This window comes from Durio zibethinus, chromosome 3, assembly GCF_047325235.1.
Source record: "Durio zibethinus cultivar Kanyao isolate XHJ-2024 chromosome 3, ASM4732523v1, whole genome shotgun sequence".
Classification (NCBI taxonomy): Eukaryota; Viridiplantae; Streptophyta; class Magnoliopsida; order Malvales; family Malvaceae; genus Durio; species Durio zibethinus.
In genome coordinates this window covers 33777711-33800666 of record NC_143164.1, presented here as the reverse complement: position 1 = coordinate 33800666, position 22956 = coordinate 33777711, and the positions used below count along the sequence as shown (strand labels likewise).

Below are 22956 nucleotides of genomic sequence, written 5' to 3'. Positions count from 1 at the left end.
ATTGGAATATTTATAAAAAATCTTCAATATAATTAAATTCTTTTTTCTTCAAAATTTCAATTTTAAATAAGAATATTAATAAAATAATTAATAAAATTTCTAACAAAGGAGAATAAAATGTGTGTATAAACATGGTAACATTTTTACATTACATGCATGACATTTTTTTACGAAAAATAAATTCGAGCCTCCGAAGATGAGATTCTAAGGTATTCCGAGAAACGATGCCTAAAAAATCTCTAGATGAGAAAAAAATTCTTCTAATGTTACCAACGTATTGGAACATTTTAAGAATTATTTCAATAAAAAGGTTTTAATTCATTTTTCTCGAGAATAAATTTTTTTAATAAATAAAAAAATCAAGAAAATTATTTTTCGAACACCGAAAATTGGAATATTTTTATCAAAATCAAAGGATAACACGTTGTTAATTGGTACCGTTTTTAACGGGTGCTGTAGGGGTGCTAATCCTTCCCCATGCGTAACCGATTTTCGAACCCAGACTGTTTCACAGATTGTAAAATTATCTTTTTAATAACTTTTAATTAATTTTAAAATTTTTTTAAAATGATATGTTTTAGTAGGTGGTCAATCACACTTAACCAAAAAAGATTGGTGGCGACTCTGTTATTTTTTATTTCGTTTTCAAATTCGTCGGACGGACACAAAACCGTTACGACAGGAGGAAAGTAAAATTATTGGTCTAAATTTTATTTTTTATAATTTTATTTTTTTAGTTAGATTAAATCATAAACTCATTTTTCTCTAAGATTTTTTAAAATTATGAGAAAAATGTAAAGTTTGTATCACTTTTGACTTTAATAATAAATTTTATAATAAATTTAGACCAACCCTAACACGCAAAGCTGTATTTCAAGTCCCATGATTAGGTAAAATTGTATTTCTAGTTCTATAATTGGACACCTGAAAATAATTATATATATTTTAATTTTTATAAATTTAAATATTTATTTTTTATTTATAAAATTTCAGAAAGATAATAATTTTTTAATTATAAGCATAGTTAAAGAATGTATAAAATAAAATTTTAATAAATTAAATTGTTTTCATCTAGATAATGTTGTTATGTTAGAAACATAATTATATGTTATAATATGTTATAACAAAATTAATTATAATAAAAACAGCATTTTTAAAAGAAAAATGTACCAAATTGTTTCAAAATTAGGATTTTTATTTTTTTTATAATTTTAAAAACATTATATTTTTAACATATGAAACATAGTTGATCATAAAAATTAATAATAAAATCAATTTTATATTTTCAATATCAACAATGTTTCTTAGTATGAAAACGTAATAATTGATAAAATATAAATATTTTTATATAAAAACGTAGTTGTGGTAGGTTAGTATAATATAATATTTATTTTGATTTTACCTACATTTTGTATATAAAAAACATACTAATTGATAAAACTAAAATTTTATTTATATTTCTCTATATCAATTATTATGCTTCTTGTTATAAAACGTAGTCATTAATAAATCGTAGTAATTGATTACTTAGAATTGATAATGTTTCGAAGATAGAAAACGTAATTTTTGTTGACAATATAAAAAAATATTTTTCATAATTCAATAAAGACGATGTTCTTAAAATAGAAAATGTAATTTTTATTGAAAACATGAAAAAATATATTTTTTAGAATTTAATAAAAATGATGTTTTTAAGATAGAAAACACATTTTTTGTTGAAAAGATTGGGTTTTTAAGATAAAAACCCAATATTTATTGAAAATATAAAAATTATATATTTTAGAATTTAATAAAGATGACATTTCTAAAATAAAAAAAAAAAAAGAATCTTTGTTGAAAATATAAAAAAAATTATTCTTTAGAATTCAACAAAGATAATATTTTTATAATAAAAAATGTAATCTTTGTTAAAAAGATGACATATTTAAGATAAAAACAAAGTTTTTTGTTGAAAACATGAAAAATTATATTATAACATATAAAATCTAAAATGCATTTACTTTAATATTATTACACATAAATTTTATTTGGGAGCAAAGCCCTAGAATGGAGGTTTACCACTCTCCTTCCAACCCCACGTCGACCTCAACATGAAGGTCAATATGCAAGATTCTTTTGCATAGGAATAATATCATGTTATTTATATGTTAGTATTATGAATATCACATGTTATTCATATGTTATCAAAAAAATATAGTAAAAATTTTTATTAGGTAATCCTACATTCCATTGACCTAAATATAAAAATCTTATATTCTCTAAGTTAACAAAAACTTAGGAATCACATCCTTCAACATCACTTTTCCCAAAATTATTTTCTCTTTTGGAATATAAAATTTCGTGAACCAAACATTTTCTTAAAATTTTCATGGCAGATCATAGTAAACTTTAAGGTTGAAAGTACACCTTTTTCCCATTCTATTATGTATTGTGAGTATTGATAATGGTAAATTTATTAATCATTAAATTTTTTTTATTTGAAAAATGTCAGAATTCAAATTTTAATAGTTAGAACTATAAGTCATTCTACCAACAGACACACAGGCAAATTTCTCTTATAGGTTAGGGCGAAAAAACTTTTAAAAGTCGTACATTTTCTTGGTTTTTCCTCGTGTTTGCATTTACTTTCCAGGAAAATTAAATCTCAAGTAATTATGCTTCTTATTAACAAATTTTTATAAAATAAAAGCTAAAAGTTTCTGTTTATATATCTTTATAAAGTGCAAAGCATGGTGAGGATAGTAATCTGCACATATTTTAATTTTTAGTGATAGTTTTTCTTATCCCATAGCAGGCGTGAAGGCACATAATATTGTCACCATCTATTGCAAATACAGGACAAAAAAACCTACAAAAAACCCATATTCTTCTACAATTTGCTATTACTATAACCGCATAAAGAAATACTAAATCAGAAAAAGAGAATCATGTTGCCATTGCTTTATGATACTGTGCCATTCCACGTTATTGGAGGGTCCAACTCCAAGTATTTATATAAAATACAACAGACATTAAAAATTATAGATCTAGAAACTAAACAAAGCAATTGAACTTTTATAAGGAATATCAATAAAATTACTTATTCTTTGACTAGAGAGAGAGATCAGAAAATGTGACTGCAAGTTGACTCCTGGGGCTGGCATTGCCCTATAAATTGCATTGCTCCTGCTCGTCGTCACTCGTGCAGTTGTTTGAACTACTTGAGAAGAGAATTATTATAGTCTTGGCCTACTTTCTTTCACAATCTTATTTTCTTTGCACGCGAATACAATTCTCTCATCCCAAATTGTAACCTTCATTGGTATTTTCTAAGGCCTGGACGCCTGGTACGATCTTTTTTTGGACTTTCTTACTCAAACCTTCCTGATCAATTTGCGGCATAGACTGAAAGGTAAGGTTTCCCGAAGAACAATTATTTTATGTTCATTTATTGTTATTCAAATTTTCTACCCGTAAATATCAAGGTATTCCAAATCAGCAGAGGTACTAAACAGTATAAATTAAAGTGAAATGAAAGTTTAATTTTTAAAACTTGGGTTCAGCTGGTTGATTTATACAGCCGCCCTTAAAAGGTGGTATTCAGTGAGTTTGAGATTTTTAACTATTCACTTAAAAGGTTGCTGTTTCCTGGCAGATTAATCATGATGAAAGTTGCGCTGTCTATGTGCAAACACACAGTGTCTTTACTGAACGTACCTTCTGGGGTGCTGAAATCGAACTTCTTTAGTCCTAGGCAACAAAAAGAGAAGGTTGTGATCCTAATGGGAGCAACAGGAACAGGCAAGTCAAGACTCTCCATTGACCTTGCAACCAGATTTCCAGCAGAAATAATAAATTCAGATAAAATACAAGTACATGCCGGACTTGACATAGCCACCAACAAAATCACCGAGGAAGAACAGTGTGGAATTCCACACCATTTGTTAGGTATAATAGATCCCAATGCAGATTTTTCGGCAACAAATTTCATTGACCTGGCTTCACATGCCGTGGCTTCAATTTTGTCTCGCGGCCAGCTTCCAATTATAGCTGGAGGCTCAAATTCATACATTGAGGCCTTAGTTGATGACAAAGACTTTAGATTCCGATCAAAATACCAATGCTGTTTCCTTTGGGTCGATGTAGCAATGCCAGTACTCCATCAGTATGTATCAGAACGAGTAGATAAGATGGTTGAAAATGGCATGGTTAACGAGGTAAGGAATTTTTTTGATTCCAATGCAAATTATGCACGGGGGATTAGGAAAGCCATTGGAGTTCCTGAACTCGATCGGTACTTCAGAGCTGAACCATTTTTGGATAAACAACACCGTGCTAAACTGCTGCGAGAAGCAATACAAGAAATCAAAAGAAATACATGCAAATTAGCTTGTCGCCAATTGGGGAAGATTCACCGCCTGAGGAATAAGAAGAATTGGAAGATACACAGGCTCGATGCCACTGAAGTTTTCTGCAGGCGTGGCGAAAATGCTGATGAGGCATGGGAAGAGCTTGTAGCTGGTCCAAGTACAGAGATAGTGGCAGAATTTCTATACAATATCAGCTCTGAGGCCCTGCTCGCTAAACCTGCCAGTAGAGTGTCTTGTGGCATAATGCTGTAAAATCACATCTGACCAGGAAAAACTAGTGAAGTAATAATACATTTCAATGTTAAATAAAATAATGGATATATGCTACTTAATGGAAGTCACTTTTGGAAAAAAAGATACTCCGATTTCATGGCCCCCGCCAATTTAATGATATGAAAGCATTTTTTTCCTTTTTAGTGTCACATCAGTTGAAACTTGAGATGCCATTTTTTTTCCTCATATTCTTGTATCGGAAAGCACTGTTAGGACACCTTTATCTTGCCATTTTAACTGCAAAAATACAAATCAAGTGGTGCAACTGTTTAAACTTGTTACTGGGATTTTGAATTGTACTGCAGATTTAAGGAGAAAAGACCCATGCAAATGTAAGTTATTTTGTTTTTATTTTCATTTGGCAAGACATGTTGATGCAAGTTCATTGTTGACAGAGTGTAGAACAATTTTATCAAAAACACTCCGAACACAAAAAACAGTACAACAGCAGTAAAAGAACTCAAATGCAATGTACTTTAATAGTGGCCGTACAGTTGGAATGCAACTTAGAAACCAGTGCTTGCCGGCTGACTTATAATTTTTAGTGGGGGACTTGGGCTGTTGGAAGAACACGCCTGCTGCTCATGCCCCATGGCTAGCTGGTGGTGTCTGGTAGCTGCTCAGATTCTCATTGCCACTGGCCAAAAGAAAAAGACTGAAAATTTGTTATTAACAAAAATGCATGAGACGCAGAAGATGTTCTGAATAAAAAACGCTTATGTTGGTTATCAACTTTTTTTTTTCTTTTTTCTTTCTTCAATTTTCTTATTTCTAGGTATATATCAAGGTTCGTCTCTCAGGGAGCAATTTACATAAAGTTTTTTAAATGAAGATTGTGAAATTTTTTATTAAAATAATTTAATAAAAAATATAAACTAATAGGTTCATAGAGTTCAATAAAAGATCAATAATATATAAAAAATTATTAAAAATATAGTGTATAATTAAATTTATTCAATACTTATTTAACGGTAAAAATTTTATCAAAATTTTTATTAAAAAATTTATCTAAAAAATATTTCAAAATTTATTAAAATGTTTTCAAAATTTGCTTACTTGATTTATATAATAAAAATTTTTTAATCTATCAATTTTCGTATTCAATTTTAACTTTTATTTAATCAATTTTAATAAATTTTATATAAATCTTTTCCCGTCTCTTATAGGAATCACTCGTTGACGTTCCTTCCAAACTTTTTGTGGTGATAAAAAGAATGTCAAATGTGAAAGATGAAGGATCATTTCCAAATTGGAAACCTAGATAAAATGCTCTTGAGGGATGTGATGCAATATTCTTATTTCTTAAGAATGGCGATAAACATTCATGATCAATTATAAGTTCTTTTATTACCATGTGATCAAATTAAGCCTAATTATATATATATATATATAGAATTTCTTAAAAAATATATAAGTTCCGTTTATTAGCATTTTGAATGGCAGAACCTTAGAATTGTTGGCCCTGCATGTGAAAGGAAACTTAACAACTAGAGGGTATTGAGCTTTGACATTAAAAAACAAATAAAATATATGTAATCATATGTGCTGATAGATTCTTTAGCACCAAAGAAACGAGAAGTGGAGGTTTTCTCGTACGTGCAAAGTTGTGGTGTGGTCCAATATTTGGTTACAGGATCGATTATAGCTAGCATAACCAAACAGTAAACCCCTTATTCTGTCTACTGGGAATTGGAATCAAAGCTAAGCCAATGAATAAAACTTTATTCAATCAATCGATCAGAACTCTCTGTAAATTTCATTCGGGGGACTATTGTTTGTCGTTTCGATCGAAAAGATATATTCTCTTGTGGATATGATGGTAACTCTGGGTATCGAATCCCATGAACTATAACCCCTAATGATATAAAAGTGGATTGCAACTTCTGGTTTGCCTCTGGCTCAAGTGGCCTTGACTCTTTGAGTGTAACCTCTGATGCTGATTCTGATCTGAAGTAGTGTAGCTTAAAGAATCATTTACAGTTGCATTTTCCTGGAGATTTCTAATTATTCAAGTGTCTTAGATTTATCAATGGAATTGTTTCCTTGAGTTGGAGTCGGAAGATGAAAACAAGAATATTTCTAGATTTTTGTATGTTCCTATCAATATGAAAAAGACGATTGAAAACCAAGTAAATGCTGATAAGATTTGGGATAGATATGACAATTTATATATTTGGGTCATTTTTGTTTTGAATTAATTACATGTAAAATATGAAAATTATCGTGTCAATTTCATATTGATACGTTAATTATTTTTTTTTTTTGTTAAACCTATATTTAGTTTTTGTCATAATTTTAAATTATATCATTTTCGTACTTTTTTTTGTATTAATTTCATATTATGTTTAAAGTTACCTGATCTAATTGAAGCAAATAATATGAAGGGCTGAAGCAATGAACAATTGTATGCCTGCTCATTATACATGTCACGAGGAGAAGTCAAGAACCAGCGTAACTTTTAGCTTTAATTTAAACAAAATTAAACAGCTACATTGTTAACTTTCTATGAAAAACTAGCATAATAGCAATATATGTTTGCATCAAACTTGATACTAAATGCAGATAGCCATAATTGAATTACACAGAATAAGTAAAATGATCAGATGAAAATGAGCAGCTGCATCATATTGTTAGTCGCCCTCCACATGAGTAGGTGAAGCTGCAGGTTTCACCAAGAACGACAGTGTAGGTATGGTTAAGCCTCGAAAGGAAGGCGGGCAAGTGAACCAGAATGTCACAGACACACTCAATGTCCACCACCTTCAACCATCGACAACAATTACGTTGTTCAGGTGTCCCATGATGCCCATGACTTTGCCTGTGCCCGTGCCTCTGCCCATGCCAGTGTCCAGCTCTGCGTCCTGATTCTGGTGGGGGAGGTGGCAATGGGATTGGTGGCACCGTTGCACATGCAGAGTTCAACAAGGCATATTGGGAAGCGCAAAGTGGACAGGGTGGTGATATTTTGCCTGGCATTAGTGTCAGATTATTTGGCAGGGCTAGGAAAAACATGGAGAAGAGAATTAATATATGAATCCCTTCCTTTGCCATTCATAATCCTGTCTCAATATTTCCTTTTTTCAAGTTACTATGCACCGAAAAAGGGGGATTTTGGTATCTCGTTTGTATTTCAATTTATACTCGGTTCAGTCGTAAACTTCTTGCCTTCTTTCTTCAGTTCAAATTTCTTCTGAGGCAATTAAGAAATATAAAAAATGGACGTCCAAGAGAAATGGGGGAATTGGTTGTTGATGTTATGGAAGAGTTCAGGTTCTGAATGCATTTTTATTTTTTGCCATTCATTTAGTGTGAAGACTTTGTTAGGTGCCAAGTTGTTGACAATATATAATATGCTGATCTCATATCATTCCTCCAACAAAAATACCACAGCCTGCAATTTGGTTGGTGGTGGCCTCCTGGTGATAATCCTTTTGTTTTTTATACCACAAAGCATATCTAGAACGACACAAAACTTAATTCAATTAATTCATGTCTTTACTTTTAAGAAGTATAATTTAATAAATCTGAAATTCAAATCTTCACAGATATATATATATATATATATATTTTTAGGCTGAGAGCTTGAGACCTCCCTTGTAAAAAAATAAATAAAAAAATGTCTAGGGGATAATAAGAATTACTTTGTTTTATAAACTGCAATACATTTCATCCTAAAATTAACCATGGCTATTTGGGGCCGGTCACCATTTCTTTAACCAGAAAGTCATAGTGAAAAGGGAAAGCCAGATGGCTTTTTTCTGCAATGGCATAAGCTAGCAGAGGTGCATAACATTAACAATTACCAAGCACAAACTGATCACCTTACAAATGGATTGGACGGGATAAGCTCCGGCCAATTTACAAAAGAACATATTGGTGATCTGATCAGCTAACTAAAACATGAAATAGTTGGATGGATAAACCATCAAGAGTAACTTTGGCTAAATCCATAACCTTTTTTTGAACATCAAGTTTCAAGAGGTAAAGCTAAGTTCAAGTAACAGATGAACCTCGATTTCCATTTTAAAAGGACGAACCTGGCTTTCACATACTTTTAAGCACACTGAATGATTTAAGCTTGGCAACTTGTTTCACAGCAGCATTTTGGGCGACCCATAGGAGAATGCTGGAATGAGTATGACCCACTGTTAATCCTAGAGAATCCACTTGAGATGGGCTATTGTATCCAAGCTAAGTAAACAAGCACAGTATGGCCCACGAGTAAAACTTTTTTTTTTTTTTTTTGATAAATGTCAAAAGATTGTAACCGAAAATCACCCAGTTCTAAGATCTCATCCATCTTTATCATTAAATTTAAGTGTCTTAAGTTGGAGACTTAATTAATTTGATTAGTGCATCTATTTTAATTAAGAAATGATATTTAATCAGTTTAGAGTCTAAATTTTGACATTTATAATTAGAGGTGGGTTTATAAGTTTAGCTAAAAGATTGAAAAATTAGAAAATTAGAAAGAAATTTTTTTTCTAAACATCTTTTTTATTATAAAGTTGATAAATTTATATCACTAATGTACCACTACATACAATCTTTTTTATAATTCTCATATTATAGCCAAAAATTTAAGTGTTTTTCAAACAGTTTTACTATTGGCATAGCCAGAAATTTGTATAAGTTGGGTCAATATTATAATATTATTTTTATAAGTTAATAAAATATTTAATATGATATTTAAACTTTAAAAATTTTTAATGTGATATTTGAATTATAAATCTGTTAATTAATATGGTATTAACTTTTAATATGACTAACTTCAAATGATAATACGTGAAAGATAAATAGCTTTCTAAACATAACATTAATTAACAAATTTATAGCTTAAAACCATATTAAAAATTTTAAAAGTTTAGATGCCATATTAAATATTTCACTATAATTAATGATCATTCATATTATTAATTTTTTTATTTATAATACTTTATTCCTTAATATAGCATTAATAAAACTAAATATAAAAAAGTATATCATAATATAATATAATTTTTAAATAAATACATATTTTTTTTACAATTTAGTCATAATTGAAATTTATCTTAATAGTTTCATTAATGGTGCTATTGAATTTTATTTAGAAAATAATTCAAGTAGATGATACAATATATTTTTTATTTCTTTTATAGTGAGAATACATTTATAATATCGACAAGATTACATTTATAATATCAAATAACTAATTACGTATGATTAATTATATCAAATATAACAAATCAATCATTTATAAGTTGAATCTAATTCATGTATAATATGTATTATAAAAAAAATTAAAGAGAAGAATTAAAGTCGATAAGTGAGATGGCAACAAAGTAAAGAGAAAATTTTACCAAGAAACAGGTAACAGAACAAAAGTACAATAAAAAAAATTGGATTAATAAAAAATTAATTAAAATGCATGTAAAAAATTTTCAAACTGATAAGTTATACTTATACTCTTAGTGAAAGAAAATTATTAGAATTTTTTAATTAAGATGAATGTAAAAATGAAGATTGAATTTTTTTTTTTAATCTTTTTCTTAACAAATTTTAATAGTGTCAAAATAAAAAAAAAATACTAAATTTTTATGGGGTTAGATCAACTTATATCATTGTAAAATTTTTTAGTTTTACACTTTTTTAATTATTGATTTTAATAGATGAATGAGAGAGATAAGTAAAAAAAAAATTGATTTAATCTCATCTATTGGATTTATTGAAATCAATGATTAAAAAATATTGTAAAATTAAAAAGTTTTACATTAGTGTAAGTTGATCCCTTCTCATTGTTTATATCAATTATATATATATATATATATATATATATATATATAATTCATTTTCAAAAGTTGGGCGGTTGTAAGATAGCTAAGTCAATGAGTTTTACTAAAGAATATCTTTTAAGTCATGTTTAGTGTATAAGATGATGATAATATAAAATAATAATTATCTTATATTATATTATATTTATATCTAAAGAGATAAATAAATCATAAGGAGGATTAATTATTCTCTTGGTATATAATAATTTAATCCTCTCAAAATAGAGAGGATTAGATTTAATTTATGATATTAAACTTACATGTATTAGTATATTTTTAAAAATTATATTAATAATTTAAATTGTATAGATTTTGAAAAATGATAATTTTGATCAATAAATAAATTATTATATTTTAATCTTTACACACATCAAATACAAGACAATATAACATTATTTAATCTAATTATATTTATAATATTATCTTATTTTATCATATCATAATCTTATACACCAATTATATCATTTGAATAATATATAAGACTAGTTTTTTAACCCATGCCATGCACGGGATTTGTTTATTAATTTTAATAATTAAAAAAATTATTAACTTTAACTTTTTATATTCTTTAATAAAAAATATGCAAACATTTATTGATTTATTATATATAATCATACATTCATAAATGTTAAGGTACAATTAAATAAGAGTTTATATATATCGTAATACTTTTTCAAAGTCAAAATTTTTGTAAATTTTCAAAGAATTATAATTTTTTTTTCATAAAAATTATTTTTTTAATTCATTTACTAAACAATGAAAAATTTGCTACTTCTTTTTTCTTGTTTGATAAAAAAAAAAAGTTTCAATTTTAAATAACCAATATTTTTATTATTGGTTTATAGTTTTTTAAAGAAATATTGTTATCTACATTTTTGGATTCCTCATGTGATATTCGTACAATTTCTTTAGGGTTTATATTCTTTATGTGTTTTATCATACTCTTAATTATGATTGGATATTTATAACTATTTCACTACTTTTAATAAAAATTTACTTTGGCCTATTAAAAATAAAATAGTCAAGGTTAATAATGGTTTACATGTTGATATGAATAAATAAAAAATATATCATTTGATTAAATTGTAAAAGACATTTATATTAGCAAAATATTCTTAAATTATTAAATCGTATAAAACTAATCCAAAAATAAAACATCAAATAATAATAATAATAATAATAATAATAATATATAATCGAACTACAAAATATAATTACTAATTTGCTTATAACTATTTGCTTTTTATTAATTCTTATTTTTTTTTTTACATATATACTTTAACATACATAGTTTTTTTTTTATTAGAACATAAACCAAATATACAAATTGAGCATTATATATAATTTAGATATTTTACATTTATGCATAGCAAATATCTAGTTTAACTATATATATATATATATACATATATATATATAAACATATGAGCCAATTTATTTTAGAATAAATCAAATCTAGATGCATATATCATATAATGCAAATAAAACCAAATAATAAATCCGAAGAAACAAACAAATAGAGGAAAATAATAAAAAATATATATATAATATAAAAAATTAATGAACTATATCTATTACCTAGTTGAAATCCAACCAAATATGCTCTCATTTTCCTTTCATTATTGAAATCTAAAAATAAAAAACAAAAATCAATATTATAAAAAAGAAAAACAACCCAACACCATCACAAACTTATTTTTGAAACTAAAAAATAAAAATAAAATAATAAAGGCATAATATGAATTTACTTGTTCGTGAGTATGATGTGGTTATTATTTTTTTTAATTTTTGTCAAATCCATATATCATAATTGTCAAATAAAAAAAATTTCTAATTCTAATAATAACATATAAAATAACATTGGCTAAACAGTGATACACTTACTTTATGAGTTATTTATTTTTATTTTGAAATTTTGATTTTAACAAATAAAAATTTATGAAGCTCACACACACACCTAAATGAATATATATATATATATATATATATATATATATAGAGTTATGATTAAATTTAAAAAGAAAAAGATAAATTATGATTTAATATATTTAAATTCAAAATTTATGTAAAATTTTTAATTTTTGATAAATTTTGATTTGAATTTAAATAGTTACCCAAAAATATTAAATTTATATAATTTATTCAATAAAATTATTTGACACAAGATAATAGTTTATTAAGCCTTTATATATTTTGAATTATGATTAAATTCAAAAAGAAAGATAATTTATAATTTAATATATTTAAATTTAAAATTTATGTAAAATTTTTAATATTTTATAGATTTTCCTTTAACCAAATATATAAATTGAGAACATATATATAATTTAAATCTCTTATAAAATGTTGGAAGAAACTAAATAATAGAGGGAAAAAAAAAAGAAATAGAATATGAAACAAATAATGAACTCTACCTATTACCTAGTTGAAACCAATCTAAAAGTGTGCTCATTTTCCTTTCATTCTTGAAATCTAAAAAACAAAAAAAAAAAATCAATATTATAAAAACAAAAAAAAAAAATCCAACACCATCACAAACTTATTTTTAAAACTAAAAAAATAATAATAAAAGAAATAAAACAATAATAAAGGCATAAAATGAATTTACATATTCATGAATATAATGTGATTATTATTCTTTCTAATTTTTACTAATTCCTATCAAAACTCATAAACCATAATTATCAAATAAAAAAATATTGTATTAGTTAATTTTTAATTCTAATAATAACAAATAAAATAACATTGTTTAAAGGATGATGCTCTCATTTTATGAGCTATTTTATTTTTATTTTGAGATTTTTATTTCAGCAAATAAAAATTTATTAAGTTTATACATACACATAAAATATATATATGTAAAACTATGATTAAATTTGAAAAGAAAAGATAAATTATGATTTAATATATTTAAATTTAAAATTAATGTAAAATTTTTAATTTTTGATAAAGTTTGATTTGAATTTAAATAGTTTTTCAAAAATATTTAATTTATATAATTTATTAAATAAAATTATTTGATAGTAAATAAAAATTTATTAAGCCTATATGTATTTACAAGTATAATTAAATTAAAAAAGAAAGAAAATTTATAATTTAATATATTTGAATTTAAAATCTATGTAAAATTTTTAATATTTTATAGATTTTGATTTGAATTTAAATAATTATCAAAACACATTAAATATACATAATTATCCAAACATATTAAATTTAAATAATTTATTAAATAGAGTTACTTGATAAATAATATAATATAAATATTATTTTACATGTATAAAGAGAGATTATCTATATAAGCGTCCATATCAACACATCTTATTCGGTAATTTTGTATCTTGTAATAAATATATATATATATATATATATATTAGATTAGAGTAAATAGCATCTCTAATCGAATTTTTAATTGCCTAAATATGTATCATCATAGTCCTTTCATCTACTAGATTGTTTAAATTAACGAAAAATATCACTTGACATAACACATAAACTTTAAAAATTTAAATATATAGAATTTTAAAGTTGATTTGAACATATGTAATTAAACAACTTGGAATTAAAAAAAATCCTAAATTAAAACATAACACAATTAAGGACAAAATTTTAATCTAACTCAACAAAAATTTGTTCTTTATTGATCAGTTGAATATATGTAAACTAACTTAGCACATGTATTAATTTCTAAAAGAATTTAGCACAAATTTGTATCAATCAATTGCTCATGTATACATTTAATAATAAAAGAATTGTAAATTAAGATAACTTCAAATTCTTCACAGGATTCAATTTTTTAAATAAAAAATTAAAATAAAAAAATTATCCAAGTTTCCTGTAATCATATGTAGAAAGAAACTCTATTTTTATGGGTGATAAGAAGAGCCATAAAATTTCAACATAAGACACCACAAAATAAGAACCGAAAGGCTACTTTAGTCATCTTGAATATCAACCAATACCATTAACCCATCACCAAAATCTGAAACAAATGAAAAATGATTTCATCAATTTCTTTTCTCTCAATTTTCTCTTGGTTTTTTCATTTTGATTTTAGAGGGAACAAAGGGGAAGATTGAGGAGAGAGGTCGCCAAAATCTCGACTGGAAAAGGGTTAGATTAGCCCCATTCCATGGTGCTGTCCTAGGAGCTGCAGCAGTGAAGATTGAAGAGGTAAGCGACCCATTCCAAGTTGAAGCTAGAGCAGCGGTGATTGCGTTACAGTGTGCTCATAACACAGGTTTTACAAAGTAATACTTGAAGGAGATTGTCTGGCTATCATTGATGAAGTTGATCTTTCCCCCCCCCCCCCCCCCCATAGAAACCATCATTGATGAAGCTAGATGGATGATAGCCATGTTCGAAGGTTGCCAAATCATGCATGTTACTAGATTTGGGAATAAAGCAGCCCACCGACCATAGTTTGCATTTAGACAGGGATGAATACTGGATTGAAGACCATCTTGATGTAATCACTATAGTATTGCATGATGATTGTAATCAAGTTTAATAAATGAATCTCATTTTTTTCCTAAAAAAAAATGTTGACAAATTGAAAATTTTAAAATCTTTAAAATATCTTTTAATTTAATATTTTATGATATTATAAAAAGATGTTTGGCATATGCATTTTTAAAACAAAAAATTAAATAATTAAAGCAAAATGCATATTAAAATTGGAAGCACGTAATTTATAAGTACACAAAGGCTCTGCGAAGCCTTTATTAAAAAACATCAATGCATAAACATCTGCATCAACAAAGTATGGTCTTCTAGCATTCTTCTATAGCCTTTTAATTAAAAAAAAAAAAAAAAAAAAACCAGTGCATAAAGCTAAACAAGTTTCATAATCCAAGAAATATAATATTGGCCTATGTGTAGTTGAACCACTGAGGGCTGGACTTTCTCAACATCTTTGCAATAGTAGTCTAAGGCTACTTTGAAGAAAGAGCCAGAGAAGCCAAGGTTGAGGCCATAGACAAGAACTATGCCATAGATGAAAGTTGGATTAAGCTGGGAATATAGCATTCGTAGCTATTGAATGGGCTCAAGAAAGACTGAGAAAATATTGCTTTTCTTGGGGCTCTGCGAGGTCGCTTTGTTTGAAATGCTCGCAGATTGCTGGAATGAACTCGATACAAATTCTTCAACGAGCCCATCTTTTTCATTGGCATCCATTTTTCAAATTAGAAAAATAAGGAAATATTGACCACAAGATCTTCTATAACCTACATTTTCTACATTTATATTTTAATCTTTAATATCTTATTTCTCTTTTCTAATTATTTTTATCACATCAAATTCTAATAATTATTTTTTTTAAAAAATTTATTCAAACAAAATAATTATAAATTCTAATATTTTAAAACGATACATTTTAAAATATTTTGCTTTTTAATTTTTTCAAAATTTTAAAACTCTCCCCTAATCATAGTCTAAAGAAAACCAACCACCATGAATTATAACATGCTGATTTGTAATTTTTTAAAAATAAAATGCTGACATGTAAAGAACCGCACTTAATGGTAATAAAGGTTTATTAAAATTTGTTTAAAATTTTTTAAATTTTGTACAGTAAAAAAAATTTTCAATTTATAATTTTTTAATTTTCAATCTTAAATTTTATTTAATTTTTAATAAAAAATTTTAAAAACTTATCCAAAAATTTTCCTCTAAATTTTTTTCACTAAAAAGTAATTCAGTTTGAAAAATAAAATTATAAATTATCTTAATCCGGAAAAAACTCATTTGATTTGACCGCTCCTCTGTATCGTTTTCATAAATCTCAAAGGTCGTCTCCAGCACGCGACACACCCCAGTCCCCACATAGGCACATACAATCCAACAAACCACGAAACAAAAGCAAGAGCGCCACCATTTCATCTGACACCACCACCACAACCACCAACTACAACCCTTCTCTCTGGCCAAAGCAGCTGCCAAAGGAGAAGGACATGCTGTTGGGAAACGCCATTGCCTTAGCTCGGACAATCATGACATCGTCGTTGTCGAGCCACATCGTATTTGAACCTGACAACATCCCCTTCGGCTCCGTTAAGTGGTTCGTCTATGCGGGATTCTCGTGCTTGCTTGTGCTCTTCGCGGGGATAATGTCCGGCCTTACTTTGGGCCTGATGTCTCTGGGTCTCGTTGAGCTCGAAATTCTACAGAGAAGCGGCACTGTCACCGAGAAGAAGCAAGCTGGTAAAACTCCCATTTCAGTTTTCTCTTTTGTTTTTTAGTCAACGGTAACAGAAAAACTAGTAACAGTTCCTGGTAATTAAATTTGTTTACTGTTTCAAGTTAAAGAATTCTTTCTCTTTCTCTCTTTCCTGTGTGCAGCTGTTATCTTACCAGTTGTTAACAAAAGCAGCATCAGCTTCTTGTAACTTTGCTTCTTTGTAATGCTTGTGCCATGGAGGTGAACATTTATCTGTTGTTACTAAAATCAGTGGTAGTTTTAATGGTTATTTGTTTTTTTAAAAAGAAACTATAGCATTTCTTTGATTTATTCTGGTTTTTTGGTTTTTGCGGCCCTTCCTATATCCCTCCATAAAATTTTTCACCCCTTTGTTGCAGTGTTGTTGTCTGTCACTTTTGTTCTGGCCTTTGGAGAGGTATTGTGTTTTTCAATGCTTCATTTTTCAGGTATTTAAGCCTGTAGATTGGATTTATTTTATACTTATTTTTAATCAGATTATTCCGCAAGCAATATGTTCAAGATATGGACTCTCTGTTGGTGCAAATTTTGTGTGGCTTGTGCGTATTCTGATGATCATTTGTTATCCAACTGCTTACCCTGTCGGAAAGGTAGTATCCCAGTTGTAGTATCTTGGTTAAAAATTGTGATTCCACTAGCATTATTTAGACAACAGAGTAGCTTTCTTTGTGTTTCTGCTACATTTATCTGCTAGCAAGCATCCATATTTTGTTAAATTAAAGGCCCGTTGTTCAATAAAGAGTAAAAGTGTTAGTGGGTTTTTAGGAGGATTTGGCATTGGGCAAAGAAAGAAGTTCTGATGTATTGAGTAATTAACAATTTGCAGTGGCATCTCAGGTGTACGGTTCTTAAGTCTTGATATTTCTTGATTCCATTCAAACGGCCCAATGAGTTGTGTTTGAAATTCCCTTAGATATATGTTATTTCTTGAGAGATGTGGTTTTGTTGGATATTAAATTCTGTTTGAGATTTTATACCAAAACTTTTGTTATGGTTGAGCAATCAGCATGTATCCTTGGCTAGTGCTTTATTCTTTCCTGAGGTTGCTCAAATTACTTTTTTGCTTGTCAAATGATAGTCCTGTTTTCATGGGCATCGCTTTAGGTTCTGGATGCTGTGATTGGCCACAGTGATGCTTTGTTTAGACACGCTCAGTTAAAAGCCCTTGTCTCTATCCACAGCCAAGAGGCAACTGCTTTAACCAGACAAGATAATTTTGCCTAAGCAAGTTAGTCTTTGCTTCATTTGAACTTCCACTAACTTGTCATTTCTGTCCTTAATAGGCTGGTAAGGGCGGTGAACTAACGCATGATGAGACAACCATAATTAGTGGTGCACTAGATTTAACCGAAAAGGTAAATGCTGTTGTTGAAATAGCATTCCATGAGTCAACATGGCCTGTCTCTTTTTGTCTTTGTCTGTAATAGAAACTTCCAGTATTCTGACATTTCATTTTGTAGAATATGAATATTGTTCTCTAACAATACATGATGAAAAAATATAATCAGATCTGGATCATTGCTACAAAAGCACAGCCAGATAAACATGGTGAACACACTCATTAAACTTAACCAGTACTAATTATCAAATCCTAAGATATACTATTTCAGTGTAGTCGAGATCCAGAAGAATACACCTAATGACCTTTTACCTGGACACCTGCCTCTATTGAGGGGAAAACTTCCCTGGAATATCACCCTGGGCTCTTAACTTTAACTATTTAAATTGTTTTTTAGAATATGAATAGTGTTCTCTGACAATACATGATGAAAAAATATAATCAGATCTGGATCATAGCTACACAAGCACAGCCAGATGAACATAGTAAACACACTTATTAAACTTAACCAGCACTAATTATCAAATCCTAACATATACTATTTCAGTATAATAGAGATCCAGAAGCATACACCTCATGGCCTCTTACCTGGACACCTGCCTCTATTGAGGAAACTTCCCTGGAATATCGCTCTGGGTTCTTAACTATAACTATTTAAACTGTAGATACAGTGCCCCAAAATGGTAAGTTTTTCTCTACAAGGTTGTGACGGTCTACTAAGGGTTTACAGCTTCTTCCTCTCTCTATATATATTCTCTTTTAAATTGCTTGGCCATTTTAACCTACCTGTCTGTTTGGTTGTTATTACTTCAATGCTTCATCTGTTCCAAAATCAATTAGTTTCACTTTCAATTTTCCACTTTGGGACAACTTAGAAGCTGACAAGAGCTCATTGCACCGTCCTTTATAAAATGGTCACACGCCTGATGTTTGTTGGAAAATGCAGACTGCAGAGGAGGCTATGACACCGAGTGAATCAACATTTTCCTTGGATGTCAATTCGAAATTGGATTGGTGAGTTTCAGCTTGATGGTGTTCTACTTTTTGTTACCACATCATTTTTGCTTCATCTTGCAGTTAAAGAAGTTTGAAGTGATAGAAGCTCACATTGTTCCTATTCCAGATTCTGGAACGCCAAAAATAATCTGAGACCCATTTATCTGTGTTTTTGAGGAAGGGCTCAAATATAAGTTGTCACTTTTAATGATTGGATACACCTATATGTTTCTTGAGTTTTCTGAGGTTTTACATGGGAAAATGAATTGTTGGATGAGTGACGAATCTTGTGATAGGTGGGGAAATTTTCTAGTTGGATCTAGAACTTGGAATATCGCACTGATAGGCATAGCTTAAGAATCCTATTCTAATGAGGAGAATACTTTTTTTTTCTTCTTTCATGCAATGCCAGCTGCTCCCTTTAGTATGATACTATAGAAACAAGATTGATTTTAAAGATCATCCCCTGCTAAAGTGGTAAAGTTCTTGTGAATAAGATGACCCTTACCCTCAAAGGTGTTTATATATAAAGTGCTTCCTTCACTAGTCCTGCATTGAAGTTAGATCATAAATGGATTTATCTTCCTTTTGATTCAGGGAAGCAGTTGTGAAAATTCTTGCACATGGTCATAGTTGTATCCCTGTCTATGCTGGGAATCCAAAAAACATCATTGGACTGTTACTGGTTTGTTTAATAACCCATTGAATTTCTTATGGTTTTCTTTATGTTGAAAATTTCTTGTTAGAGGTTGCCAGTTCAATGTGGAATTAATTTTCTCTTCTTAAAATTCTTATGAATTCTCCTTGGTTTTGAGATTTAGGTTAAAAGTCTTCTCACTGTATGAGCAGAGACAGACTCCAGTTAGTGCCATTTCCATCCGGAGAATTCCTAGGTGTACACATGTTCTCCCCATTGTTTTTTATGTTTCTCTATATATGCAAAGGAATGAATTCCATGCACAGACATATCAGGGTTCCAGCACATATGCCTTTGTATGATATCCTCAATGAATTTCAAAAGGGAAGCAGTCATATGGCAGCTGTAGTGAAGGTTAAAGGAAAGACCAAAGACCCTCAGTTCTTTGATGATGGAAAGAAATTTGACGAGCATAGAGTTACCAATGGGAATTCCCAACTAACCACCCCTTTGCTGACCAAATATGACACCAAATCAGATAGTGTTCTTGTCGATGTTGAGAAAGCTTCAAGGCCTATCACCATCAAGAAAACTCCTCAACCAAATGGTGTCACAATAAAATACTTGAAACATTTTTCAGATGACATTGAAGATGGGGAAATCATTGGTATCATTACCCTAAAAGATGTTTTTGAAGAACTTCTCCAAGTAAGTGCTATTTTGATATCATTCATCCATCTGTTACTTTTCTAACCTTTAGCTCAGCCACCAGACTTGTGGATATACCATGCCAACTAAATTCTTCCGTTCTGGTGGATATATCATGCCAACTAAATTCTTCCTTTGCCCTGTCTAATCTTCTAACTTCAATTAATTAAGATCAGTGGTTTGGCAATTAATTTTGTGAAAATGTGTTTTATCATGGGATTTCCATATTGTTCCTCTTCAAATATTTTATGCAAATTGGATAGATGTACTTGCTTATCCCTTTCTGCATTGTAGGAGGAAATTGTAGATGAGACTGATGTATAGGTTGATGTACATAAAAGGTATAATGTTATTATGGTTTCATAGCTTTTCATCACTGTCACTCTTTCAGCTTGGCTAATAATGTCATCAAACATGAAACTATCCTTTTTTCTATTGTTTTCAAGGATACGAGTGGCTGCTGCCACTGCTGCTTCATCTGTGGCACAGGCTTCATCCAATCATAGATTGATTGGCCAAAAGCCTTCAGTAAGTAAACAATATTTATTTCTTAGTATCATGTTTCTTTTGTGTGCATCATTAGATCATTAGCAAAGTAACAAACTAAAACCAGCATACTGTGGTGATATGTTACCTAGGAGATAATATTAAATTGTGTCCATGATTAAATAGTGCAGAGAAAGAAAACTTTTGGGCATTCTCCATCTATGCGATCTCTCGAAACCTCTTTGGAAATGCATGTCTGGAGACATCCCCTTGGACTGTTTTTGTGTTCGCGCACATCTTTCTGACAGGAAAGAGATTGACAAAATACTTTTCTTTATCAGAGACATTGCCAGTTGTGGCTAATAATTTGGAAATAGCACATAATAAGCTTCTGGACTTTTAAAGATCTACAGCGTGTTCCACAAGTATCATGACACACTCTCCGCTTACAGCTGTGAGCTGGTGAGAAATTTCCATTAATCATCAATTTACCATTGATATCATTTCAGAGTGTTCAAAGTAAGGAAGGCAAATGACATAGAAGTCTGTGGATGATGATTCACAAACAGGGAGATCTCTGGTTAACCCAGGGGAACCTCTTCCAGGTAGTATCTAATAATCTTAGTCGGTCAAAGTAGAATAGAAGTTGACTGATTTTCTCTCCTTGCGGTCTGTTGTAAATTCTCAAATTAGGTTGGGTATATTGCAGCTTATGCATGTAGTTCAAAGTGAGAAAACTAGGCATTTTTAGTGTAAAAGAAAATTAGGGGACATTTTGTGTATGTTAGTGACTAATTCCACTAGCAAACCAGCTATCTAGGTATGAATCCTCCTAAATATGGGTATTGGCTGGTAAGAGTGGTGTTTTGATAGGATAATTTCCTTTCAAATGTCTTGATACAGGTAAAACAAATAAAAAGGTTTTGTATAGAGCAAGGTGATCAGGCTGATCTATTTCTTTCATATGCACAAGTAGTTTTTAATTGCTACCACCTGTGGCCATGAATTACTATGACAACATGAAATGTGATAAAGGCAAAAATATGCCTGTCTATCTATACAAACAATTAAAACTGTACCTTTCTTATAATGAATAGCCAGATCATTTTTGTCTTATAAAATAATTTGAGGGGTAATTTTGAAAGTAATGCATATATTTGAGAATAAAAATGTCTTTCAGTACTGCTTCCCATTTTTATTTCTTCATTGTTTTTCAGTCTTTTTCTACATTGTTTCTTTTCTTTCTTCATGTAAGTTTTCGTTTTGTTCTTCTTTTTTTTTTATGAAATTGAGACGGTTGACATTGGTGTTTAGGTTTCATTTTCCATCAATTTAATTTTTGGGTTGAGGAGCAGGATATGTGCCCTTCTAGGTATAATTTTTGTTTGGGTATGTGTTGTTTTGGTTTTTCCATTAGTTGTATCTGTTTTCATGCATTGATTTCTTTGCATGTGTTGGTGGAGGCTTTTTCTTTGCATATTACTTTCACCTTTGGGTTTTTTTTTTTTTTTTTTTTTTTGTTAATGGAGTTTTTCATTGCATGTTACTTTCATATTTGGGTTTTTTTTTTCTTACGGTGTTTTGCGATGGTTTTTTCCTTTCATCAGCTGTAAATTATATATATATATATATATATTTTTTTTTTTTTGCTTTTGGTGACCGAATTTTTGAAATGTGGATTGCAAATTGATGGAATTGGTGTTTGGTTTTTGATATTATCTTTGTTCTATGCCTATAGTGTTTGCAATTGTTGTTTTATTTTTGTGTCTTTGCTCATTCTGTTTCTTTTTTGGTTTTTGCTGGAGGGCTTCTCTTTTTCTTTTTAATTTTGCTATTCCTGTTGTTAATGATTTTATATTCATTCTTAATGTTAATGGGTTATTTCTGTGCTTTTGTTTTGTTTTATAGGTTTTTCTTTTTTTTAATACTTTTGTAATCATGTTATCACTTTTTTAAGTTTTGTAGTTTGATTTTGCTTGTGATATTGTGGTTGTTAACAAGTTGATCTAGAGTTCACTGAAGAATCCTTGCTAAGAACATTCAGATTAAGGTTCGATCATTCTTTATTTAATTTTGTTCCTGCTTTTAAGTGCATGTTCATCCCTTTTTATTTGAGTGTTTTTTTTTTTTTTTTTTTTTTT

The 22956-nt window shown here is 29.0% G+C and overlaps 1 protein-coding gene and 2 pseudogenes across 3 annotated transcripts; 2 read left to right on the top strand and 1 right to left on the bottom strand.

The window, feature by feature from the left end:
* The first annotated feature begins 3181 nt into the window (after positions 1–3181).
* Positions 3182–4724, top strand: LOC111283763 (adenylate isopentenyltransferase 3, chloroplastic pseudogene; annotated as a pseudogene). Its single transcript, XR_016339444.1, has 2 exons — positions 3182–3391; positions 3635–4724. The product of XR_016339444.1 is annotated as an adenylate isopentenyltransferase 3, chloroplastic pseudogene (transcript).
* A 2520-nt stretch (positions 4725–7244) lies between these two features.
* Positions 7245–7673, bottom strand: LOC149519771 (uncharacterized). The gene has a single exon (XM_089757837.1). It carries the CDS (start codon positions 7671–7673, stop codon positions 7245–7247), a length of 429 nt encoding a protein of 142 aa, XP_089613963.1.
* An 8550-nt stretch (positions 7674–16223) lies between these two features.
* LOC111283467 (DUF21 domain-containing protein At4g14240-like) lies at positions 16224–22951 on the top strand (annotated as a pseudogene). The gene is made up of 10 exons (XR_016341017.1): positions 16224–16633; positions 16772–16850; positions 17009–17046; positions 17126–17239; positions 18935–19002; positions 19582–19669; positions 19806–20329; positions 20624–20670; positions 20776–20857; positions 21002–22951. The product of XR_016341017.1 is annotated as a DUF21 domain-containing protein At4g14240-like (transcript).
* The last annotated feature ends 5 nt before the right edge of the window (positions 22952–22956 follow it).